We start from the raw sequence: 27,475 nt of genomic DNA, 5'->3' as shown, positions 1-27,475 counted from the left end.
TACTGCCTGAAGCAGTGTCCAGGCTCAGGCACAGGGAGGGGGAACCAAATAGCCCTGTGATCCCACTGAGCTGAGCCAGAGATGACAGTTGGCAGCTAGGATTGTGTAGGAGAGTATCAAAAATAGGGGGCTTCACAGGGAGATGGAGATCTGGATGGCTGCAAGGATGCCTCTGGAGCTGCTAGCTGATTTCTGCTTTGCTCGTGTGTGGGTAAAACTCCAGGGTAGGAAAAGAACCCCCGGGAAGCCGTAGGTCAGATGATTTCTGTAGCTCACAGAGGGCTGGGGATTAGTTTATGTTCCCACCTGCAGAGTGGAAAAACTGCATTATACAGGGGAACTAGGTGATGTTCTTCTGAAGGCTCTGTCCTAAGTAATGAGGTTTAATTATCCCTAGACGGAAGTGTTCTCTGGTCTTGCCCTAACAAAGCTTTAAAAGCAAACCTTGAGAGAAACTGATCTGAAGTAACTTTAACTGCCAGATCAAGCTGAACACCCATAACAATATTCAGTACCCCAAAGTATCAAATTAAGTGTCTAGCATCCAATCAAAAATTACCAGAAATGCAAAACAAACAAACAAAAAAAACCAAAACAATACAAAATGATCTATTGCTGAGGGGGGAAATAATCAATAGAAAAAAACCCAGAAATTACAAATGGAATTAATAGACACAAAGATAAAAACAACTGCTACACTAATATCCCTTGTGGTCAGGAGTGTAGAGGAAAACATGAAGGTGTTGAAGAGAGAAATGAAAATATACAAAGATGAAAAATGTCTAAAATGAAAAATCTGGATTAGGAACTAAAGAAGTCCAGTGGACTTCAAAACCTAGTTTGTAGAAAGTGTCTGAGATGAGGCAAAGGGAAAAGACTGAAAAAAAATGAGAGCCCCAGCAGACTGTGAAAAATAGCAGGTGATCCCCAATATGCATATTTGATATCCTAGAAAAATAGGGATAGTGGAGGAAGGAAAAGAATGGCCCAAAATTTACCAAATTAGAGGAAAATGATAAGTCCAATATCTAGAAATCTTGAAAGCTGCCAGAGAAGAAAGGAGGCAATATGCAGAGAGGACCAAAGGATGAAAAAAACATCTCATCAGAAATGCTGCATGGCAGGAGACACGTGACTGTCTTGAAAGTACCAGATGGGAGGTCTAGAAGCAGAGAGAGGAACAGGACGACTGTCAACCTAGAAGTCTCTGTGTCAAAAATGAAAATAAAGATCTATTTCACAGCTGAAAATATCACCAGCAAAGTAGCAAGGCAAAAAATGTTCAAGTTTTTCAAGCAAAAGAAAAAAAAACAGATGGAAATTTTTACAAAAAGTACCCCAGATGTGGAAAAAAAAGAAAAAAAAAAGATATAAAAGGCATTTCTTCTTTGTGAGTTCTCTAAGATGATTAATTGGTTATAGCAAAATGAACACAAATGTAATGATTAGCGTATAACATGACAGTATAATTGTAACATCAAGGGCAGGAGGGAGGAAATTGTAAGACTCTTATGTTGTTTTTCCTGAGAATGCAAGGTTGGTTCATCATTCAAAAATCTATGTAATCCGCCATTATCTGCTGAGTAGAAAGGAAACCATATGATCGTTTCAAAAGGTGCATAAACAGCATTTGATAAACTAAACACTAATTTGTGATGAAATCTCTCAGGAACCTAGGAATAGAAGGAGAGCCCTAACTTGATCAAAGATATCTGTGAAAAACTTATAGGTAACTGTACTTAATGGTGAAAGGCTGAATTCTGTTCTCCCTTAGACTGACCCCAAGGAAGGAATGTTGGCCCCACTAGCTCTACTTAATATTGTGATGTACGACAAGGAAAAGCAATAAAGTGCATCTTGGGGGCAGGCAGAGAAATGAAACATTTCTTATTTTCAGATGATAAGATTATCCGTGTAGAGAAGCCTACAGTAGACACAAGAAAAAAATGTTTTTAATCTCAAACTAATAGAGATTTACAAGATGCAAGACCCATATGTAGAAATCATTGTTTTTCTGTATTAGCACTGAGCCGTCGATAATGGAAAATTTGAAAACAAAGCCTTAAATGTACTGTATGAAACACCTGGCGATAAATAGGATCTATGCAGCACTACATGCTGAAAACTACAAAACATTGAGATAAACTAGAGAACCCCTAAGTGAAATGGAGAGATACATGTTTGTGAATTGGAAGACTTGAGATGCCTGTTTTCCAAAAATTGACTTATAGATTCAACATAATTCCAATCAGCATCCCAGATTGGTTTTTTTTGGGCAGTGGGGGAGAGGAGGAACGCAAGTGAATGTACACCCATAACATGTGGGATAAGAAATATAGGGGCGCCTGGGTGGCTCAGTTGGTTAAGCCTCCGACTTCAGCTCAGGTCATAATCTCATGGTTCGTGGGTTCGAGCCCCGCATCAGGATCTGTGCTGACAGCTAGCTCAGAGCCTGGAGCCTGCTTCGGATTCTGTGTCTCCCTCTCTCTCTGCCCCCCCCTCATGCTCTGTCTCTCTTTACCAAAAATAAATAAAACATTAAAATAAAAAAAAAATATATATATATAGGTTTCTGACATGAGCTCCTAAACCCTTGTCATCTCCTAAGTGATAGGAGTGTCTGACACAGAACTTATAAATCCACTGAGATGTCTCAGGTAAGAGGAGTGTCTGTCTTTTTTTTTTTTTTAAGTTTATTTATTTATTTTGAGAGAACGAATGAGAGTGTGTGTGCATGAGGGTGGGGGGCAGGCAGAGAGAGAGGGAAAGAGAGAATTCCAAGCAGGCCGTAAGCTGTCAGTGTGGAGCCTGGCACAGGGCTCAATCCCACAAATCGTGAGATTATGACTTGAGCTGAAAATAAGAGTCGGAGCTTAACTGACCAAGTCACCCAGGAGCACCAGGAGTGTCTTTTATTCTAATGGGATGATCCTTGGTGGTCTTCTAGATGGGGGCTGGTCACCAGAAAGACCAGGCCATGATTAGAAGCTTGGTATTTCACCCCCACCCTCCCCATTCTCCAGAGAGGGGAGAGGGGCTGGAAATTGCATTAATAATTCATCATAAGCCTACATGATGGAGCCTCCATAAAAAGTATGGTGTTTGGGGTGCTTGGGTGGCTAAGTCAGTTAAGCATCTGACTTCTGCTTTTGGCTCAGGTCACAATCTCACGGTTTATGAGATAGAGTCTGCCTTCTTGCTGACAGTGCAAAGCCTGCATGAGATTCTCTGTCTCCCTCTCTTTCTGCCATTCCCCCATGCTCTCCTTCTCTCAGAAATAAGTAAACTTAAAAAAATTTAAAAAACAAATTAATATGGTGTTTGGAGAGTTTCTGCATTGGTACACACAGCCATGTGCCAAGGTGGGGGGCACACGGCAAGGGGACAGAAACTCCTACACTCAAGACCCCTCCAGACCTCTTCTTTTGTACTTCTTTATCTGACTGTTCATTTGAATCCTGTGGAATATCTTTTGTAATAAATCAGTAATAGTAAGTACACTTTTCCTGGGTTCTGTGAGTTGCTGTAGCAAATTATCGAACCTGAGATGGGGGTCATAGAAAGCATCAATTTATAGCCAAGCGGGACAAGAGTGTGACAGCCTGGGGACCCAGTACTTGTAATTGATGTCTGAAGTGGGGGCAGTCTTGTGGGACTGAACCTTCGACCTTTGGGGTCTGTGGTGACTCCAGGCACTTAGTGCCTGAAAGGCATGATGTGAAAAGCTCACACGTTGGGTGTCCAATGTGTTGTGAGTATAAAGAAACAATAAGAGTTATTCTCTGCTCACTGTTATGACCCTAAGTGTTTACCCAGAAGTGAAAACATACATGCACAACCTTATTCATGATAGCACAAAAATGGGAATACTGTAAATATCCATCATCTGATGAATGGATAAGGAAATTACAGTATATTCATACATTGGAGTACAACTATAAAAGAAGAAGGAACAAACTATGTATACACACAGCAACATAGATAAATCTGAAAAGGATTTGGTAATTTAGAGAAGATAAGTACAGAAGACTGAAGTTTTTATTTACATGAAGTTTCAGAAAAGACCTCATTCTGTAGTAACAGAAAGCAAATCAGCGGTTGTTGGGAAAGTGGGGGAGGGGGTTTGCTGCAAAGTGTCATGAAGGCCCTGTTTGGGGTTATCGGACAGTTCTAAATCTTGAAGAAATGGTTACATGACTATTCATTTGTCAGAGTCATCAAATTGTGCACTTAAAATTGATGAATTTTATTAAATATAAACTACACTTAAAGCTTCGTTTTAAAGTACGCAGAACAGATTGTCATAAACTCATGTGAGTAAACAGTACGATGAGGACCTCGAGAAACTAACACAACCTCATGCTGAAGTGGTCCACGGAGAATTGTGTGCTCAGTGTAATCCGCGTATGTGGACTGCAGTGTTCAGTTACCGAGACCTCAAAACGAATGCAAACGGACAGATCTGTGTTCAGAGAGGATGACCCAGGAGAATGAAGGGATTTGGAGCCAGGAGTTTTGAAGAAAATTGGAAGGAATGGGAGAGGATTCATCAGGAGAAGGACACATTGGCGGTGAGGTCCACACCGTCGTCTTTAGACATTTGAAGGCCTCTTGCATGGAGAGGGATTGGATTCCTGGGCCCCCTCACCCCCCGGCCCAATGTTCTGGCTACAGAAAGATAGGTTTCTACCTACCACAAGCCTTCTCAGGCTATTCAGTTTGGGAAGTTTTTTAGAATGGCAAGGATGATGTGTTGTCAAGGAGATTCTAGAAACTTCTGAAGAATGTGCCTCAATTTCAGCTTGTGTTAATACTTTTTTAATTGGCTACCGTGACTGCACAAATGACCTAAATTCACCGGCCTCCTTGGTCTCTGCTGCTTAATGCCTCTGCCCCAGCTGACTGGTCTGATTATGGCCTGCTTGCTTTGTTCATTCATTCCTTACAAATTCGGCTTCCCTTATACCACACCTCCCTGGTTCTCCTCTGGCTTCACTTCTGGTTCCTCCTCTCTAATGAGGGAAAGAGGCTTTGGTAAGTGACAACTATATCACTTTTGAGGGGATTTCTAAAACAATGGTCTCACAAATTGTAGGTGATTATGAAGATGTATGTAAGTCTCGCCCCCACCCCATTGGAAACTCTTTCGTAAAACAAAAAACAAACAATGAAATAAAATGAGAGTATGCATGGCAGTTGTAGACCCACCCATTCACTGAGGAAATCACTTTTCCTCTCCAAGTCAATTTCCTTATTTTACAAAATGGGGATAATTAGGTCTACATTATAGTTGTGTGGATCAAATGATTAAATGAAATAACATATGTGCAAACACTCTACCTTGAAATAGCACTATAGATGCAGAAACTATTGCTAATTTGGTTATTAAGGTGCAGATGTTTACCTTATTTTTTGACTCTCTTTGAGTTTATTCTTAGTTACACTTGGAACCAAGCAGAGGATTTGGAGCATTGTGTGTTACTACTCTAATTAACTTAACATATAAATATGTGACTTGGAAACTGCTGACTTCCCAAGTACCATAAATGAGACTTGTCTGCCCTGGTCTCATGTAGTTTTACTCTTTAAAGAAAAAATTTTTTAAATATTTTATTATTTATTTTTTGAGAGAGAGAGAGACAGAGCATGAGCAGGGGAGGAGCAGAGAGAGAGGAGAGGGAGACACAGAATCCGAAGCATGATCCAGGCTCTGTGGTGTCACACAGAGCCTGATACGGGGTTTGAACCCATGAACCGTGAGATCATGACCTGAGCTGAAGTCAGATGCTCAACGAACTGAGCCACCCAGGTGCCCCATCATGTAATTTTATTCTTGAAAAGTTTCTTCGATGGGTGGCATCTTGAGGGCTTACCATTTAGCACAGATTCCATCCACTAGATAGCAATACATTTATTCATCAAATTTATTTATATTCTGTCTCTTTCCAAAAAACATTAGAGGTAGGGCAGGTTTATCTTAAGCCTCAGTCTACAGGCAGAGTCCTAAGGCCGCTCTGCCTTTCATGTGACTTCATTTTAGCTCAATAGCTAGTATAATAACACAGTAACCCTGGTCATCTTAGTGGCTGTTCTAGGAATTCTGTTCCACAGCATCACCCAAGGAATAAACATTGTGTTATCTATTGCCTGGATAGACCTTTTAATCAATAGTAATCGTCTCAATGACTTAATAACCAAGTCAGATCTCAACCACCACACTCAATACCAAGCCGTTTTACTTTCCTATTGATTGTTTGATTGTGTGTAAATGGATTATCTATAGATTTTTCCACATCAGATTATTCTCATTGAGATGACCCTTACCCCCTATTCTTGTCTCTCTGATTTTAATGTCTCAAGGAATGTAAGCTAATTTTAATAAACAGCTGAAGTTGGGGAGGGGATGATAAAGATAATGCTTCTTCACACCTTAAATATATTCTTACAATGGAAAATGGCATTTAAAATCTGTGCCACTCTTCTACCAGAAATGTGCCCGAGGACGCTGGGAGTAGTCAGGGGGCTGAGCTTCACCCTAAGTGTCTCACTCCTGATCTGATGTTCTTTCCACTGTCACACTGTCTTACTATTGACTTCATCACAACTTGATTGTTGGGTTATGTAGCATCCCTGATGTCTTTGGATGATATTCTCAACAAATGTAGCCAGAATGTAAAAGCTTTAAGATAGAATATGCACAGAGCAAGGTATTTTTGTATACGAGACCTTTTACCCATCTTTGGTGGTGACCCGCTCACCTGCACTTGTCATGAAGGTCCCTGCTACACTAGATTCCTTTGCCTGAGGGTTTCATAATCTACTGACTCAAGATTTCTGTACTTATTCCAGACTTCTTTTAAATATACAGCCAACAGACAGCTATTGATGAACATACGAGAATTTAAGATAGGTTTTTAAGAGCCCTTTCTGAAGAAACCAAAAGACAAACTGCAGCCAAACAGGGAGATAAACGGCAAATCTGTGGCAAAGAGCCTGGTATCTCAGCCTCAAACTCATTGTGTTCTGTAAGACTAACACAGAGAGAACTTGACTGCCACAGAAGGGCAAGGTCATAGATTCTGACAATGTAGAAATAACAATAAAGGTGACAGGCAGAGTAGAAAAGGTGAGAGGTAGTGTATGCATGCTAATATCCTCAGATGGTTTTGCTGGGAGACAAAAATTGTCATTAAAAGAAAGATATAAGTATAATGGTAAAAAAAAACCAATAAACGTCGTAAAATCAATTAAAAGTGTGTGGCAGGATGGTACAGAGGCAATTTAAATATTCTTACTCAACATTGCTCCTGTTAGTGGGTGCAACTATGTTTATAGACTTGTATACAAAAAAGTAACCACAGGAATAGAAATAGAACCCTTCTAAGAAATCATATAAAATAAAGAAATTAAGACAAAAAGCACAGACCATAATGTGAAAGTTTTTTTAAATGACAGTACAGAAGCTCAGGAATAGAAATTTAAAAAAAAACCATATACAGTAGCATCTAAAAATGTAAACTACAGTTGATCCTCATTATTCACAGATTACATATTTGCAAATTTCCTTATAAAATCTCTATGTGTAGAACTTTCCAGTTATTTGTAGGCATGAGCAGAATGGTAAAAATGTTGAGTTGCCAGCTGAGGTTGAAAAAGATTTCAATCTGCCCTGTTATTTCAGCTCTCATATTGTAAACAATTATTTCTCTTTTTTGTTAAGTTTATTTAAGAGAGAGGAGGGGAAGAGAGAGGGGTGGAGAGAGTCCCAAGCAGGCTCTGCACTGTCAGTGCAAAGCCCAATGTGGGGCTCAAACTCAAATAGAACCAGGAGGGAGATTATGACCTGAGCCGAAACCAAGAGTCAGACACCTAACTGACTGAGCCACCCAGGTGCCCCAGCAAATAATTATTTCTAAGAAATATGTATTAAACAAGTGTCTTTAAAAAGAAACACACATAAAACATGGTTATATATTGATTGATCAACAAAAATGTAGTAAGCAAAAGCTCACAAGAACCTGCATTTTCCCACAGTATTCACTAATTCTTTGTTGGCAACAACTTTATAGATCTTAATTGCAACAAAAAGCGAGAATTGACTTGGGGATGATTCTAACAAATAATGTGAAATACTTCTACACTGAAAATGAAAAAAACATTGCTAAGAGATACACCATATCTCTATATACATGGAGAGATATACCATATTTACAGAAATATAGTATATACAGAAAACTCTGTACTGTTAGTTCTTTCCAGAATTTTTTGTGAAGTCAATACAATTTCAATCAAAAGTCCAATATATTTGTTGTTGTTGTTGTTGTTGTTGTTGTCTTTAAGAAATTGATACACTCAGGGGCACCTGAGTGGGTCACAGTTGGTTAAGCATTGGAATCTTGGTTTTGGCTCAGGTTATGATCTCACAGTTTGTGAAATTGAGCCCCTCATTGGGCTCTGTACTAACAGTGAGGAATCTGCTTGGGATCCTCTCACTCTTTCTCAGCTCTTCCCCTGCTCACACGCACGCTCTCTCTCTCTCAAAAAATAAACGTAAAAAAAAAAAAACCTTTAGAAATTGACAGGCTAATTGTAAAAAATTCATTTGAAAATGCAGAAACCTAAAAACAAAAATTGTTTTGAAAATTGCTAAAGCTGCAAGAATCAACAGTGTGATATTGATGTAAAGATAATATAAATAGATCAACAGAACAGAGTTCAGAAATGGACTCACATATATATGTTGATTTTCAACAAAGGTGCAAAGGCAATTCCTTTTAAAACAAAAAGACAGCCTTTTAAATAGATGATGCTAGAAATGGACATCCACATGCAAAAATGTGATTTTTTGATCGATACCTTTTACCAGATCAAACATTAGATCAAAATGGGTGATAGACCTAAATCTAAAATTTCTAAAAGGAAACCTAGAAAAACTTTTATGATTTTGGATTAGACAAAGATTTCTTATACTCAAAAGCATGATTTATTAGGCATAAAAATTAAGAACTGCTTTTTGAAATAAACTCTTCAGAGAATGAAAAGATGAGCTACAGAGTGGGGGGAGATATTTGCAGATCATACTTCTGATAAAGAATTTGCATTCAGAATATATAAAGAATCCTCAAAACTCAGAAGACCTAATTTTTAAAAATAAGCAAAAGATTTGAACACTTTCCAAATAATAGAGATGGCATTTAGCACATGAAAAGATTGACAGTGTCATTGGAAAAATATAAATTTAAACCAGAATGAGCTATCACTACAGACTCCTAAGGATGGCTAAAATCAAAAGGTGACAACACAAGGGCTAACAGGATGTGGAGTAGCAGGAACTCACGTTCATTGCTGATTGGAATGCAAAATGCTGCAATCAATTTGAAAAATAGTTTGGCAATTTCTTAAAAAGTTGAACATATACCTACCATGTGTCCGGCCATTCTACTCCTAGGTATTTCCCAAGAGAAAAGAAAGGATATGTTTATACAAACACTTCTACATAAATGTTCACAACAGCCTTATTTGCAGTAGCCAAAAGCTAGAACCTGATGTCCATCAACAGATGAACTGTATAAACAAATTGTACTATATCCTTAAAAGGGAATACCAGTTCACAGTATGAGCTAATGAACTGTTGCTATATATAGCAACTAAAAAGAATCTCAAAATAATGATGCTAAATGAAAGAAGCCAGATCCCCAAAAAAGTACATAATTTAAAATTCCATTTCTATAAAATTCTAGAAAATGCAAATGAGTCTGTAGAGGCAGAAAACAGTTAATTGGCTCTGTGGGTATTAGGGGCTGGAGAGGAAGATTGAATTACAGAGGAGCATGGTGAGACAACTTCCGTGGTTTATGGGAATGTACATTATTTTGATTATGATGGTGGTTTTATAGGTATATAAACATGTCAAGACTTATTAAATTATACATTTTAAGTAGATCCAATTTATTATGTCTCAATTATACCTCAGTAAAGCTGTTTTTAATAAGACAGTAGTTGCAATACATGCATAAAATATAGCGTGTATCTTGTACTTATCAATAAATATAAATGTTCTAAACCTACATATTAAAAGAATTGGATCACATAGAAATAAATACAATTACAGGCTGTGTGTAAAATACATCTGACAGTGGCTTAGATTGAGGGTAGAATTGTGGAAAAGAACATACTGTGAAATGCAAAGCAGAAGTTATGGTCTATAAATGAATTCAGGGTAAAAAAAGTATTAAGTCAAAGAAGGGTTCTATATAATGAAAAGGAGTGCAACCCAGTGACAGTCTGTTAGGATTATTATATATCTAATAACGTCATTTACTTAAAACATATAGACAGTGCATGGAAAAATTTTGTGTGATATGTATATAATATGGCCTTTATATAATGAAAACAGAAGCTGTCTTCTTTCTTAGCATTCTTGACAATTAAGACAAGTTATTCAAATAATACTTTTAAACCTAAAAAGCAAGATCATAAATGTGCTAAAAGAAAAATAAAAAAATGTTTGCTTTATCTCAGAGTGAGGAAAGCCTTATTAATTATGAGGTAAAATCTGGAAACCATAAAAACAAACAAAAAAGTTTCACTGTATGAATTTGTAAAAAATTTACATGGCAAAAATATCTGCTTGGCACCTTAAATCAAAACTCAAATGAATAGGGAAATTTGGAACTTATATTGCCGACAGTGGGGGTAATCTCTTTGATATATAAAGAGTGTCCACAAATCAATAATAAAAAGACTAATATTCCAAGAGTAGTGGCCAAAGGATGTAAACAGTTCCTAGTAAAGGAAGAAATGTCTTTTAAGCATTTTAAAACATGTTTAGCTTCATTATAATAGTAGAAATGCACAGTGGTCTCATTTTTCACATATCGGACAGTAGAGACCATAACAGTAACTTCTTATGTTGGTGAGGTAGGAAAAATGCACTCTCATATACAACTGGTAGGAATTTAAATTGGTCTGGGGGCCCTGTGTGGCCCAGTAGGTTGGGTGTCCAACTTCGGCTCTGGTCATGATGTCACGGCTTGTGAGTTCTGTAGCCTACTTCAGATTCTGTGTCTCCCTCTCTCTCTCTGCCCCTCCCCTGCTCATGCTCTGTCTGTCTCTCTCAAAATAATAAACATTAAGAAAATAAAATAAATAAATAAAAAGAACTTAAATTGGTTTAATGTCTATAAAAAGTAGTTTGACAATAACTTTGAATATTTATATCATTTATTCCAGGAATTTATCCCCCTATACGCACAATGAATACATGAATATTTATTACAGTATCACCTGTAAAATAGGAAAAAATAGTGTATTAAATAAATTTATTAGAAAAGTCAAACTATAACTATACATCAAAAAGAATGAGAGAGCACTAATAACAAGGCACTGTGTGTAGTATACTATAATCATTTCTTAAATATATCTACTATGTTAATATAGGCACAGATATTCCCTGGAAGATAATATAAGAAATTATTAATCGTGCCTCTCCCTACGATTGAGGACTGGAATTGAAAGCATACTCTTCATTGGTAACATTTACTACTTTGTGCACATATTACCTAATTAAAAATATTCTTTGCCTTACAAATCAGTTAAGAACCTGGGGGAACCTATGTCTCCCCCCCCCCACTCTTTACATTATCCAGTAAAGATTGTGACTGTTTTGGTAATAAAAATAGCTGCATATCATCATTACTTATTGGGCACTATACTCTGGGTCCTTTACACACATTATCTTAGTTTTCCCAACAACCCTTCAAGGTAGTAGTTGTGTTTTACAGGGAAAGAAATAGATTCCGAATATGGACCAAAGACACAAATGATAAGGACCTTTTTAAGAAGTTCAGTTGAATTAGGGTTGAGGAGTAACATCCAAGCACATACCTATGCTTCCCCCAAAAGCACTTACGGATGCATGGCTTGTGTGGTGGTAGGCTCACGCATTAGGTACATGTATGTTTTCTTACACTTCCCAGGAAAGACAGCCATAATCTAACTCAAAATTTTGCGTATTAGGATTGGAACTTGTATGATTCCAGCAGGCACCACATCTTGAAAATACCAACTGCCAAGATAAATGTCGTCTTTTGGGAGTAAATATTTTCATATTTCTGTATAACTGCGATGTGGTCTTGTAAAGAAAATGAGGTTCTTCAGCAGATGGACACATTTTAAATCCAGGCCAAGCCTTAAAAATAAAAACCAAAGTAAATTGAGGGGGAATTCAAAACGTTGCCCCCCCCCCTTTTTGTAAAGTAACATCTTTTAAATGAGGACTTTTGCCTCTATCACTATAAATAATCAATAGGGTTTTGTATTGTATTTTGAGCCAGGGTAAATTTCAGCCTTTTTATTCTTCATTACTCAAGGGATCTTTCTGACAGTTGGTAAACTGACCTACATATTAAAATAATCATATGGCACATCTTTGGCTATCTTAGTATAAAGTCGCTTCGTATCAGATTCAGTTTATACCATCTGGAAGTTTGCCTGCTCATAGCAATAAATTAGGGCTCGCAGTTACTACTGACTCACTGTAATGCATAGTTTGTGGTGGATACTTATGTATTTTTTATCCAGTGCTTTTTAGAAACAAGATATTCCTTGGAGTTTTTTCCCATTTTTTGAGATAAAATCGACATGCAGCATATACAATGCTACAATGTACAATTTATACAAAATTTAAGAAGTGCAGCACAAATGATTTGACTTACATATGTTGTAGAAAGATAATATGCATTTTATCCAGTGTATGCATTATTTAAAAAAGAAGCATGTAAATTGAATGATGAATCTTTTCCAACTTAGTCATTTGCAAGGTGCTTTATTTTTCCTTACAATTCACATTTATGTGGGTCCATTCTTTTAATTAGCTTTGTTTCCTGTGGCAAGAGCTCAAATGTCTGCAAATATGTACTTTATTCAGATAAGTAAACATGTGTTGCAGCAGACAGATTCACATGCATCCTTGAGAATGTTGTCCATTGACTAGTTAAATATTTCTTCAGAAAGTTTACCAATGCCTGTTCTTATAGGACACAGCAGTTAGGCATCTATGTCTATCTGAAGGTATATGGCAGTAAGAAATCCCATCTTTGTTTTAACATTCACAGAAATACTTGGCATTTGGAGGAATATCACATCTTCATTTCTTCCCATGCTCCTTCTTGTTCATATCTAGAACCATAAGCTGTTCAAAAGCAAAAGCACTGCTTTTTTGAAGAACGAATTTATTGGAGGTCGGTTCTCCGAGTGTGGCCCCCACTCTTCTCCAGGTTACCATGGGTGGGGGAGGGTGGTCCTTGTGGTGGGGTTGACCCTGGGTCCCCAGTAGCTCTCACATCTGCAGTGTGAATAGAGATCGGTGGAGCTCCAGAGTATTGCCCTGTACCTGTGGGACTGCGTCCCTCCTGCACCCCCTCCCGCATTGTGGGAGCTGCCGCCCCATCAGTGTGGGAAGATGTCTGCAGGACCTGCAGTGAAGTATGCACTTGAAAAGTCACCATCAGAAATAGGCTGGGGCGCCTGGCAGCTCAGTCAGCTAAGCATCTGATTCTTGATTTTGGCTCAAGTCATGATCTCATGGTTCGTGAGTTTGAGCCCTGCATTGAACTTAGTTTCGTAAAGAAATTTAAAAAAGAAATAGGCTGTCACTTATGGTGACTAGTGCCCAGAATGTGATTAGTAATGTGAGCATGTTATGTGTGCCAGTGTTTGACCTTGCCACAGCATTCCTGTGCAGGAAAACTGCCCTTCAGCCCTGTTTTCCCAAAGAGAGGAGACAAATAGGGCAACTAATAAAGAGGAGATTCCACATTAGGTTAGCTTAATAGTTTCTAAAGATACCTATTATGTGAAATAACACATACAGACTGGAATCTGACGTTTTACTTGTTCAGTACTTTGTGATAAGATGTATCTGAAGCATCTCCGATCTTAGACAGCAGTGACCTTCCCGGACACAGGACCAACACTTGTCAGATGACAAAACTGAGGCACAGAGCCCTTAAATATCTCGTCCAGATGGTGGGTGGGCATTCAGCCTGAGCTTTGCTGTTATGCAGCATACTGCCCGAATTGAAGGCTGATTTGAAAAGACAGGAGTTCTTGCCCACCAGGAGCTCTCCATCCAGCGCGAGTGACAACTCCTTCGGGGCAGACCTCCGCGGGCGTATGGCTGTGTTCTCGCCCACCTCTCCAGCCTTTGGTGTTTCATGTTTTCTGAACTATATCTGAGGTCATCTCTTGTGACTGGCACCACTCACCAGATCCAGCTTCCTCATAGTCAGGAGTGACTCCAGATTAGAAACCGGTTCTCCTCAAATGTTCTTCTCTTCCCTGGCACCTGTGTGTGCTGGATCTGTTGACCGTGTCCTTCCCCAACCCATGTCCAGACTGTGCAGGCAGCAAGTTCTCTGCCAGGGTTTATCAGATAGCTCAGTGAGCCGGTCCTAGACGGGGGTGGGAGTGGTCCGATGCCAAGTTCAAAACCATTGCCTCTAACACATAGGCTTATCTTTTTCATTTCTTTATTGAGCGAAATACTTCGTGACTTTCTAGTCATACCTGTGGTTCAGGCACTTGTTTGAAATATGGCTGTTTGAAAAGACAGAGTATTTTAAAGAGTATGTTCATGCAAATAAATTATGAATTCCTTTAGCCACCTCTTCTCTTTAGAAATAGCACTCATACATATTTTATACATAAATTGACAAGGATGGCAGAGACCTCATCTTTCCTACAGCAATTTGAGCCAGAGTGATTGAAGATTTATTGCCTAATTATACTTGTCAGTCTGACATAAAAGTCATTAGTTCTGGAAAAACATGTTTGTCATCCCGAGATTATCTCTAATTAATACAGTCAATATCGAACATATATTTAAAGCCAAACAGAATCGTAATCCCCAAAGCATATGTTATGGACTACAATGAACCAGTGGTAAACCTCTTTGGGTCATGAAGTGGTACTCTAAGAACAAGTTTGTATCTGAGGAGAGAAAAGTGCCATGTTATACCGCATTCCCTCTGCTTTGAATCCAGTGAAATCAGCGCTGCTGACATCAATTCCCTCTGTTGAATTATAAAGATAGCTAAAGGATCAAAAAGGTCCTGAAATTTGGCTGCTGTTGTGACTGTGATAGGATTCAAACCTGGGGTCCGGTGTGTGTGTGTGTGTGTGTGTGTGTGTGTGTGTGTGTGTGTGTGAACATCAGAGTCCACTGACCACATTGATCGTTGCAATGTCTGCGCATGGTCTTAGTCCCTTTCCTAATGCGCATGTGAACTTGGAGCTCAGCAGGATCAGCCAGGCAGCCCAGTGAGGCAGCCATCTAGCATGATTGGCTGCTTCTGCCCAACATCCAGGCACTTGCTGGGTTATGGATGGCTACTGCAGCGAGGTTCCGCCGCACCGGTGAGCTCCCAGGGCAGCGGTCAGGTGCCCGTATATGCCGATGCCCGCCGGCCCCCTGCTGCACCCCCCAGCGCCATCATGCACACTGCTCTGGATGGTGAAATCATTCAGCGGTTATTTATTTCCAAGCTGCCCCGCAGTTCACAGCAGACTCATTCATTTGCTCATAAATGTGCCATGAACATAAATATCAGAAGTTGCTTTTGGACAAAAAAGGTTCAGTTCATTGGCCTTATTCAGTCCTACCCCCAAACAGTTTCCATTATGTTTTTACATACCAATTAAAATGTTGTTTCTACAGCAATTCGCCCTGTCATAGAACGCTTATGTTTAGTAGCCAGAATGGCTGTGAGAGGTCAATGTAGTTATTTATCCATTTTATCAGGCCCTTTGTGCCATAATCATTTTGGGTAGTTATTTAACTTGTATAATGAATTGAAATATTAACTTACAGATTAGAACTAATAGTTAAAGTGGTTATAAATAAACTAGCCTTAGAGGTGCCTGGTGGCTCAGTTGGTTGAGCGTCCGACTTTGGCTCAGGTCATGATCTCATGGTTCACATGTTCAAGCCCCATGTTGGGCTCTGTGCTGACAGCTCAGAGCCTGGAGCCTGCTTTGGATTCTGTGTCTCCCTCTCTCTCTCTGCCCCTCCACCACTTGTGCACTCACACACTCTCTCTCTCAAAAGTAAATAAACATTAAAAAATTAAAAAAATAAAAAATAAACTTGCCTTAAACCTGCAGAATAATTGGCCATGGAGCCTTTTACTTACTCTACAATGCCTTATTAAAGAGTGCTGGGCTGTGAACATCATTTAGAAGGTTTTTTCGTGGAACCCAGAAGACAAAGGCATTACTGGCTGGCTGAGTAGAGAATACAGGACATTTTCTAGGACTGTTCCCATTGAGAACAGACCTAACAGACGCTATTAGAGCATCTCTGTCCTCTTCCTGAGATGTTTTGTTGGAAACTGAAGGAGAAGGCTCAGTGAGCAGCATCACAGAATACCACCATCTTCGGACATGTGATACAAAAACTCTTCAGAGCAGCTCTATGAGAATTCAAGATTTATTTGGAAAAGGTTCCTTCAGTGTATAAGCCACAGCAGGTATCTCTTTGGAGAGATGAACACAACACTAATTATATCTACTCATGGAGAAGACTGTGCAGGGCGCTGCTGTTTGCAAACACTGCGTGGCCCAGAGAATTAACTGCAGGCTGGTAATCGTTGGCGTCCAGGATGTCTAGACAAGAGAGATGATTAAACCCTGGAGTCATTTGGTTCTAAGAAAGACCCATTAATAGAAAAATTAGATATGGATTTAAAGAGAAAAATTTATTTTCATGTGAAACTCAGATTCACACACATACACAGTTGCTGTCTTCCCTTAAATGAGGTCAACTCTAGGAAGGCGTGCCTCATCAGTATACATAGAACTTGTGGTTTGCCAAAGTTTGGCTTCATGGTGTCTAACATCAGTGGCTATTTTTTTTGTTCCTGCCTTTCTAAGTATCCCTTCTATTCCTGATCCAAATGTGGAAGGAATGAAAATTGTCCATGTGACATGCTCGGCTGACTTTGTCTCCTCTGAGAACGCCTTCCAGATTCCTTTGATGTGTCAGTCTATAAATATTAATTTTAAACACTAACATATAACTTTCTTTACATCTCATTCAACAGCTGAAGATTATCACGGTAAAAGCATGTATTTATGCAAAACACAGACAGCCACCTCTTAGTTTGCGTTCAGGAGCACGCGAAACTGCCCTTAGCAGCCTAACCCCTGCGCCATGTGGAGGCGCTGTGCTAGCTGCTGTGGTCAGTATACCCAGTCCCGTAGCCTCAGACAGAGGTAAGGGGAGTCCCCGTAGCCCCGCAGTGTCCTAAGTGAGAAGTCACCTAAGACAGAAGAAAGGCTCTAACACCAATGTGTCTTGAAAACTGATTGGTCCAGTTGTCTTTGTTGTGTAGCAAACTTAGCAAAAACCACCTGATTTAGTTCATAACTTTGTGAATCGGGCATCTGGGAAGGGCACACATGGGCAGTGTGTCTCTGACCCACATGGCGAACTTGGGAGCAGTTGGGACTGGAGGACCCACTCCCAAGGTAGCTTCTTCATCCCTGCGTCTGGGTCTTGTGCTTGGTGGCCTCCCTCCCACCACGTGGCATTTCAGTCTGCATGACCTCCCCTTGCAGCATGGTGGCCTCTGGTCGTTAGGCTGCTTCTGTCTGGACTCAGGACTCCAAGAGCCAGTGTTCCAGGGTGTTGTGCCAAGGAGAAGCTGCAAGTCTTGTCTGTTCCAGCCTTGGACGCCCTATGTGTCACTTCTTGTGCATTCTGTTGTGGTCCAGCAAGTTCCCAAGGGCAGCCCAGATTTAGGAAGGATGAATTAGGTGATGCCTAGTAATCGCCAGAGCAGAAAGCTGTAGTCTGTAAAAGCTGGTTGTAAAACTCCTTTGGGGAAGAAATCAGTTTTGCCCAACAACTTCTTTGTGTTTGAAGAGAAAGTGTGAAATGTGACCTATAGTTTGTCCCATTGTATTTGAGTTTTGCCTCGATGCAGTAAAGTCAGTGTTCCTGGCTTTAATTATGGTAACAATGCTGATTGTAAATGGACAACAGTGGCAAGAGAGGGCTGTTTGAAGGATGAGTGGTTGGGAATATGGTTGTGCTGTTGACCGAAATAGGAAACCCAGGAGGAGAAAAAGTTAGGGCCAAACAATATAGCCATGGGTATTTGCAGTCTATACCAACAAAAAGCAAACCTAAAACTCATTTTTCTCTTGGAAGAAGCCGGGGGCAGGTAGTCCCAGGTGGGGTTCAGCTCAAAGGTGCCAAGGCTCCAACCACTTTCTGGAGAGTTTTCTAACCTTCTTTCCCTGGTGTTAGGTGGCCACCTCCACTCCACACATCACAGTGACGTTTTAGTAACTGAGAAAGGAAGAAATCTCTCCTGATAGCTCCCGTCACCAGGCGGTCCACACCAGATTTCTCTGAAGTCCCACTGGTTAGGGTTGGGTCAGATTTCCCTGTGCTAGCGTCAGGGCCTAGGAGATTGGTGTTTTCAGGCTTTTTCATGGAAAGCTAGCTCAGCAGGGAGAAAGGCATTCAGTAGGTAACCAGCAGTGTCTGTCACAGTGATGAATTCCATTTTCTCTCTCAACACAGTTGATAAAAGCTCACTTAGCCTTATAGATCTTGAATTAGATAGGCTAAATCATAACTGTAATAAATTAGTATTTTCGAGAAGCCCGTTAGTTTCTCTGTGGGCCTTTCCCTTCTACTCTGTGATTGAGAGCTGATCCCACTGCTTCATAACAAACAAAAGATCTGATCATTTCCCTCTTAAAATTTGAATGAAAACTCTGTGGCTGCCATGAAAACATGTATCCATCCCATTTTGCATCTTGCAGGATTGCCCTTCTGGTACAGTTCCATTTTCTATATCTCCATATGTGCTTTTATATACATATCTTCTGTTTTATATGAGCAAGAAAACCCTGTAGACATTATGAGCTACATTTGTTTTAGAGGCTGGAAGCTCAGAAAACTCCCTGACGTTTAGTCTGAGTTGAACCAGGACAACCATTGTAGCTCCCCTGAGTGGGGGAGGCTAGCTGAGCAGAGCGGAGCCTGTGACACAAGTAAAGCTAAGAAAACATAGATCCTTGGCTGGGAAGAAACTGTCCTGACCCCGAAGGGTCCTCGTGTGGGCGCCTGGGATTGCAAGTTAGTGCTAACAGAGTATCTATATGCTTATATGTTATATCCAAAGTACCCGCCATGATTGACTGTCCGGAGCAGGATAAAGTTGGAATCCTTTATTCTGTGGCTCTGTAGCTGCAATTGTCTAATCTGTAATTGTCCACCTATGGTGTTTTTAACCCAGTAAAAGTCACGTGCGGAGGTGTCACTGTGGGTACCTTTGCAGATGAAAAGGAGGGGAGGGGAGAGGAGGGAAGACCAGAGGAAGGAAGCTCTAAATCTCATCTTGTATCTGTAGCAGCTCATCGAGGTGCCTGACAATCGTTGAATGCCTGCCTGTGTCCTCAGTGCTGGGGACGGAAGAATAGATAAAGGCACTCAGTGCTGGGACAGAGTCAGCATCTCCGCCCCCATGTCACAGCAGTAAAGCAGATACGAGAAATCAGCGCTGTCCCCCGGGGAAGTTGGGTTAGTTTTCCTTACCATTTTAAAGCACCTGGTTTCCAGGTTTGTGTTCGTGTAATAAAAATTACATTAATGTCACAGTAATTGTGTTTGAACTACATTCTAGTAAGTGCCAAGAGAAGGCCTCACTACTCCCCTGTATGGTATTTCAGAAGTAGATTTCAAACCCACCTGTTACCTTGGGGAAATGTTTATTTCCAAGATGCATGTGATGACGGACTCAGGTCTGTGAATCTATAATTGGCTAGAAGCTGAATTTCTGAGAGTCCTATTTTAAATGTTAAAAGTTTTGTTGAAAAATGGGTACTTGTAACAAGATAAGAGCGTAATGCCTTAGGTACTTGCCAGAAAGAAAACAAAACCAGATTGCAAGGTTGCACGGTCTCCTAATTCCCCTCACCCCCAAAACTAACCAAATCTGGCCCCTCTCCTGACTTTAATATGCAAACAAGATGATGTGAGGCCAGTGTATGTAATCCAGGGAAGACTGCTTCTCTCCATTCGTTTCTGAGAATGCCATCGATGGCCTCAGGTGGCCCGGTTTTGACTGCCACCTTTTGCTCCAGCTCTCAGTCCTGGCTTAACTCCCAGCGTTCTAAGGGCCAGCTCATCACCATGCCTCTCCCTGCGGGTGAAACCTGTCACAACGCCAGCACTGAGGACTCGGACAGGCAGTGCGCTCCTGGCTTGGCACTCACAGAGGGAAATCATGGCAGGCACTAGAAGCAACATGCCTGTGGATGTCACTCCAATTACGAAGTTCCTTGGCCATCCCTGCCACAGGGGAGCACATTACCTGCCGGCTCAGAGCCATTCACCACCTTCTGGGACTCGTTTCTCCCTGCAGAACCTCTTTTCCCACTTGTCCATCTTTCCTTCATCAGCGGCTTCTGGAACACAGCCCACCACTGGTACTTTCTTAATCAGAAAGTCTCAGAAAAAGCATCCCCTAACCCAAAAGTGTTCAGCTTTCCTAGCTCCCCAGTTGTTCATGTTTAGCCTTGTAAAAAGTGGGCAGAAGCTTGAAACTAAATTTTCTTTATGTGGGCTCAACATTCAAGGTGTCCTGGCTCAGGCATTCAAGGCTTCAGAGTCTCTGTGCTTTCTTCCATGTCTGGGGGTGGCCAGCCAGAGGTCAGCCTAGCCTGTGTGCTTCCCTGTACCGGTCCTGGGTATGGCTTCTCTATCAGCAGCCTTTTCCATGTGTTGTGTGGGCTTATAATAACTTGAGTAGTTATTAGAATAGTTCGAGTAAACAAGTTAGAACAGTTGTGTCCACTAACAATTTAGGGCCTGTGAAATGGCTATTTGCAGGTGTTTCCCAAAGTGGCATGCAAGTGTCTGTGGGGTCTGGTGCCCAGGGCTGTGCCAGGTTTTGGGGTGAGCACAGCAAGTCTTCCTGGGGCATTAGTTTCCCAGCAAATTTGGAAATGTTTGAATGGTACAACTAGCCAGTATATTATGGAGGAAAATGCAGAATTTATAATAATTTTAAGGTAAAATGTTTGAATATGAGAAACTTCACTGCAGGGTACTTTCCCAGATGTCTCCAAGGTTCAGGTGACTCTCTTCCAGTTCAGGCAACTTTTTTTATTATTATTTAAATAGTTCATTACCAAGTTGGTTTCCATATAACACCCAGTGCTCTTGCCCGCAAGTGCCCCTCTCCATGACCATCACCCCCCTTCCCCCCTCCCTCCTCAGCCCTCAGTTTGTTCTCAGCATTCAAAAGTCTCTCATGATTTGCCTCATTCCCTCTCCCCAACTCTTCCCTCCCTTTCCCCTTCCCATTGTCCCTATTAGGTTTCTCCTGCTAGTCCTATCAGTGACAACATGTGTGTCTTTCCTTCTCTGCAATTCAGGCAACTTTGATGGAAGTTTGAGAAACACTGTACTCAAGAAGGTACAATCATACAAAATTGGGTCACTTTCTAAAGGGAGTCCTGGTATGGTCCTGGTTAGCTTCTCCTTTTGCAGATAATTGGCAAAGTATAGATGTTTCTTCTTTATGCCATGTATGTGTCACAAAAGTTGTGTTTTGGGTTGAGATATTTGTAAGTTGAATACTTCTAAATGCAATAGACACTTTTTTAGGAAACCTAAAATTAGCTTATAAATAATCACCCCTTGATTGCTAGTTTTAATAAGTTTGAGTTGAATAAAATTATTTTTCTTAAAGTGGGTGTTTTCACGTGACTATAAACATCCATTTTCTATTTATCTTGAAAATAGAGCTTTATTAGCTTGACTTTCAAAAAATGTCACTTCTGTCAATACCATTGAATTTATCTGACTCTAACTTAAAATTTAAGACAATTTTTGCTAGTGGACTTGAGTAGTCTAAGGAGTCCTTTTTAGATTTCTGGCCATATTAAGTATTTAAATTATTTCTAATACTTGTATTGTCTTAATGAAGCACATAGAACAAAACAGTTCAGTCACGAAGTTCCTCGGGGCAGGTGATCAAATAACCATGAGAATGACCAGACTACTTCAAAGTTGATCTGGAACGTTGTACTATTTTTGGCTCCGAGCAATTATATTAGTCAAATATAAATGTTCAGAGCACATTTTCATTAACATGCTTTCTATGTCCAGCCATTTCCAAATGCTTTCTTGGTCTTCATACAGTGTCATTATTCAATAAATGTTTAATAGAAAGGCTCATTAAAATTTTATTTATTATACTTAGTGTAAAAGAGTAGAAATGAAGATAAATGAGGTTGAAGTGGAATGGATAAAATGTAATTGAAATAATTTGGAGTGCAATTTAAATAAACTTCTTTGTTAATGTGGAAGTATTAGAAGTGTGTGACCACAACTTAAGATGTGTTCAAATATATCACTGTGAAGACAATAGAATATTGTATTACTGGTTTCTAGATTCTTTGAAGAAGACTTAGTTTTAATCTAAAAATAGAAAAATTAGTTTCCTTATATATTAACTTAGTAAATATCTGGGAAGCAACTACTTATACTCCATTCTATACCATATTTGAACCTTGTATGATTATCATTGGCTAGATGGATGTATAGAAATCCTTAATATTTATAGTTTTTCAGTGATTTTTTTTTACTATGATTATAATCTGTATTGCCTGGGGAAGATATAACAAAATGTCATTGGCCTACTGCTGTAGTGTTAAAATAAGTTTTTTATTTTTCGTATTTTTTTGAGAGCACACGCATGCATGAGCAGGGGAAGGGCAGAGGAAGGAGAGAGAATGTTAAGCAGGATCCATATTCATTGTGGAGCCCAGGCAGAGCTTGATCTCACAACTGTGAGATCATGACCTGAGCCCAAACCAAGAGCTGAGGGCTTAACTGACTGAGCCTCTCAGGCACCCCAAATTAAATGTTTGAATAAACCCTATTAATCTAAAATTTCTATCATTTAGTTAAGGTAATAGAGAGAAAGTATATGTGTTTCCTAAAACATGATTAAATCACATCTTGCAAACTGGTAAATTTGATTTGACTTAAGTATTGTTCATACAAAGATAGAGTATTGGGTCAAACCAGAGTCTTGGCTGTTAGTTTCAGGGCACGGCACGGGGTCAGGCTCTGATTTTAAAAAACAACAAAAAACATGTTGGCTTCTATTGGTTTGGCTGGTAGAGTGATGTTTCTTAACTACAAACAGAATTGCAAGTAAAAGTCGTTGAAACGAGATTTTGCTGAGTGTCCATGTTTTTATTTCATTATTAGGCTATCAGCTGCAAAGGTCAACACAGCATATCATACACTCTGTCAAGGAATCAGACTGTGGTGGTGGAGTACACACATGATAAAGATACGGACATGTTTCAGGTAACGTCTTTATTTTTCTTTTTTAATGTGGTGTCCTTGACATAATGTTTGTTTCAGGCATGCAGTATAATGGTTCCGTATATGTGCATACTACAAAATAAACACTACAGCAAGTTCATTTAACATTTGTCACCATACAAAGATACAAATTTTTTTCCTTGGGATGAGAACTTTTTAAGATCCACTCTCCTGGCCACTTTGAAATACACAACACAGTATTATTTACCATAGGCACCGTGCTGTCCATTACATCCCCACGAGACCTCTTCCTCTCCTTCATGGAAACGTTAACACATTTTCCTTCATTTTGATACATAGTCAGAACTTCTTTTACAGTAGTGTCTGGTGATGTACAAGGAGAAATAAATAAGGACAATATAAAAATTAATTCCTATTTGGTTTTTGAATGACTAAGAAAAAACTTAGTTCTAAAATTGCAGACAAATTCTACATGCTACATTCTTAGATCTCCATGCAATGAAAATACACATTATATGTATTTTATAATAAAATTTTTTTAAACCAACCACTTTGAAAAGCAAACATGTTCAAAATATTTCCTAAATAACACTTGAGTCAGAATGGACATCAATATTACAGATTTAGGCCTTTTTAAAAACTGTGGAACATTATGTAGCTAAACTCAAAAGATGTAATCAACCTCATACTCAGAAGGAAATGTAAAAATTGAAGTGCTCTCATTATAGAAGGAAGAAGGGAAGAAGGAAGAAAATCAAGGAACTAACCATTGGTCTCTAAGAATTCTCTTTTAAAAATGACAGTAAGAAAATACAGAACAGGGTCATGAATAGTGGTTCCTATTAGTGGTACATAATAAGTCCAGAAATACATCAAAAGAAAGTAAAAGGAAGGAAATGATAAAGGAAAAAATCAATTTAAGAAGAGAACTTATAATATATCCTAGATTTGGTGCTTTAAAACAACAGAAAATTAAAATTAAGGCTAATAAAGGAAAAAATCAAATAAATTAGGAGCCATGTGGTTTTACAGTTCTTTTTTTTTTTATTTTATGTTTTTATTTGAGAGAGAAAGAGAGAGGGAGGGAGGGAGGGAGGGGATCCAAATTATAAATGCTGCACTGATGGTACAGAGCCCCACATGGGGCTCAAACTCATGTGTGCAATCATGACCTGAGCCAAAGTTGGACATGTAATCTACTGAGCCACGCACGTGGCCATGGTCTTTGCATTTCTGTATGGAGAGTTAAATTATTAAATAAACGATATAGAAACAAGTGTCAAAACCGTATAATAGATAACAACATAAAGGGGAAATAAGTAGTTCTGAAAAATTAGAAAATATGCTCAACGTATCTCATAAAAAAAAATTCACATCGCACAGACACGTTATGTTTTACTTCTCAGACTGGCAAAAATCTGAAAGGCTTTGTCAGAGACATGGGGAAACCCTCTCCTACTGCTGTAAACTGGTATGACCTGCGTGCGGTGGTGATTTAGAGATGCTGTTGGAAGTGAAAACTGCTTGCACTCTTTGACTCCACTCTTTTTCTAGAGATTTACCCCAGAGATACCCCTACATACATGCAGAATGACATTAAAAAAACTTTTTTAATGTTTATTTATTTTTGAGACAGAGAGAGACAGATCATAAGTAGGGGAGGGGCAGAGAGAGAGGGAGACCAGAATCGGAAGCAGGCTCCAGGCTCTGAGCTGTCAGCATAGAGCCCGACTTGGGGCTCTATCCCACGAAAGTGAGATCATGACCAGAGCTGAAGTCGGAGGCTTAACCGACTGAGCCACCCAGGCGCCCCCAGATTGACATTTTTACCAAGTTATTGCTCAAAACAGGTTTAATAGCCAAAGATTGCAAACAACCTAAATGTCCTTCAGTAGGGGACCAGTTCAGTAAATTCAAGTACAGCCGTACAGTGGTGGCCTCCAAGGCTGTAAAACAAGAAAAAGCTCTGTGTGTGGACATGGAAAGAGCTCCAAACATAGTTAATTAATTAATTATTAATGTTATTAATTATATTGAGCCACTGATAATATATTCAATTAAGATTATTTAATCTTAGTCGGACAGTTGAGTGTTCGACTCTTGATTTCTGACTCTTGGTTTTGGCTCAGGTCGTGATCTTGCATTTTGTGGGATCAAGCCCTGCATTGGGCTCTGGGCTGACAGAGTGGGACCTGCTTGTCATTCTTTCTCTCTTTCTCTCTCTGCCTCTTCACAGCTCATGCACTTGTACATGTGCTCTCTCTCTCACTCAAAACTAAACATTTTAAAAAGATTAATCTTAAATGTTAATATATTTGTTATTAAATAGTATATTATTAAATATTAGCTTAGATAAATGACTTAAATAATGCTTATATGCATTAAAAATCTCCAAGAGGACAAAGAAGACATTATTACTAAAGCAATTGCCATTGTGTGGAATAGGTCTGGGCGGTGGGGGACCCAGGGGGCATTTCAACTATGAATCTGGAACCATGTGAATGTGTTAGCTGTGTTTTAAAAAGCTAACCATCCCACATAGTCCTAGATATCGACCAATTAATTAAGGGCCCCAAAAGTACGATTCATCACAGTTAGACAAAATATTAACAGTGGCTTTAGCCATACCATTCCATTTCATAACGTTCTAATTTTTTCTCCTTCAACCAGAGAAAAATCTCTTCCTAAATAAGTACATGCCTGCACTTCCTTGTTGATAATTTTAGTGGACTTCATAATAATTTTTACTACTTTCCAAAATTACAAATCTTCTATTCACAAGATTTTTTACGTAGATTTTTTTTATGCATGTTTTGCCTAGAGAACAGATTCTCAATACCAAAAAAAAGTGCATCAAGAAAATTTTACAGGTGTCAGTGGGACATTTTCCACCACTTTTAAATCAACACGTCACCGCAATGACACTGTAATTTCAGCACTATTCTTCAGCGACATGTTGGGATACAAATCACATGTTCTTCACTATTGTACAGTCACATTCTACTCACATTGTTCACTTTCCACCTCACCTCTGCAAATGCAGGATGAACGAAAGATTCATGAGAATCTTAACACAAGATCCACCCTCTTGACAAACTTAAGTGCACAACACAGTACTCTTACCACGGGCGCAGTGTTACCCAGCAGATCTCTGGTATGCATTCATCTTGTGGAACTGAAACTTCAAACCTGTGGGACAGTGATTCCCATTTCCCTCCACCCCCAGCCCCTGGCAGCCATCATTCAGCTCTGTTTCTATTGACGGTTTTAGATACCACACATAATCAAAACCGTGCAGTATTTGTAATGTCCTCCAGGTTTATGTGTGTTGTTGCATGTGGCAGGATTTCCTTCTTTGAAAGGCTGAACAATGTCCCATTGGATGTTTATACCACATTTTCTTTATCCATTCAACCCTGATGGACATTTAGGTTGTTTCTAGATCTTGGCTACCATAAGTAGTGCTGCAGTGAACGTGGGGAGCAGATACCTCTTTGAGATCCTGATTTCAGTGTTCTGTTTGTTTATAAATATCCAGGAACATGATTGCTGAATCACATGGTAGTTTTAATTTTAATTTTTCGAGGAAACTCCATATGGTTATAAACTTCTAAGTGCTTTTTGCTTACTTCCCATTTCATCACATGGACTCTTTGAAAGCCTCAATATTGAATGAAAGTAATTTATTACCATTTCATCAGAAGCACACTTAAGTGAAATTAACATTATTTTTAATTGCACATGCACGGCAATGAAGAATGCAATGGCCATTAGTACGCTTTGGTGCCGCTGCCTTGATTCTTGCTAAAGCACATGATTGCCTGAGCACCATCAGAGTAAATGTCAGCACAGTGGAAAAGGCAAATGACATGTTTATATTATTATGAAAGTAATTTTTGGCTGCATGGACCTGGTCCTTAGAAAAGGTCTCAGGGACCCGCAGAGGTTCATAGACTACACTGAGAAGTACCAAATTATACTATACTAACCTCTTAAATTGCATAGCTGAGAACTTTGGGTCTTTGAAAGGAAAGGTAACAAAGCTATCAGGGGCAGAAAAGGCGTTCATGGGAGAGGTAAGACCTACGTCTC

The 27,475-nt window shown here is 39.5% G+C and overlaps 1 protein-coding gene across 1 annotated transcript in view; it reads left to right on the top strand.

The window, feature by feature from the left end:
* Nucleotides 1–27,475, top strand: part of PELI2 (pellino E3 ubiquitin protein ligase family member 2) — a 67,191-nt gene that overhangs the window by 19,601 nt on the left and 20,115 nt on the right. Inside the window, exon 2 of the mRNA XM_029952886.1 lies at nucleotides 23,303–23,404. Within this exon, the coding sequence (XP_029808746.1) occupies nucleotides 23,303–23,404 (102 nt within the window). The remainder of the gene's footprint in view (nucleotides 1–23,302; nucleotides 23,405–27,475) is intronic.

Source organism: Suricata suricatta, chromosome 9 (genome assembly GCF_006229205.1).
Source record: "Suricata suricatta isolate VVHF042 chromosome 9, meerkat_22Aug2017_6uvM2_HiC, whole genome shotgun sequence".
Taxonomy (NCBI): domain Eukaryota; kingdom Metazoa; phylum Chordata; class Mammalia; order Carnivora; family Herpestidae; genus Suricata; species Suricata suricatta.
Note: the sequence above shows the minus strand (reverse complement) of the source record. Positions and strands in the feature narration are given on the sequence as shown.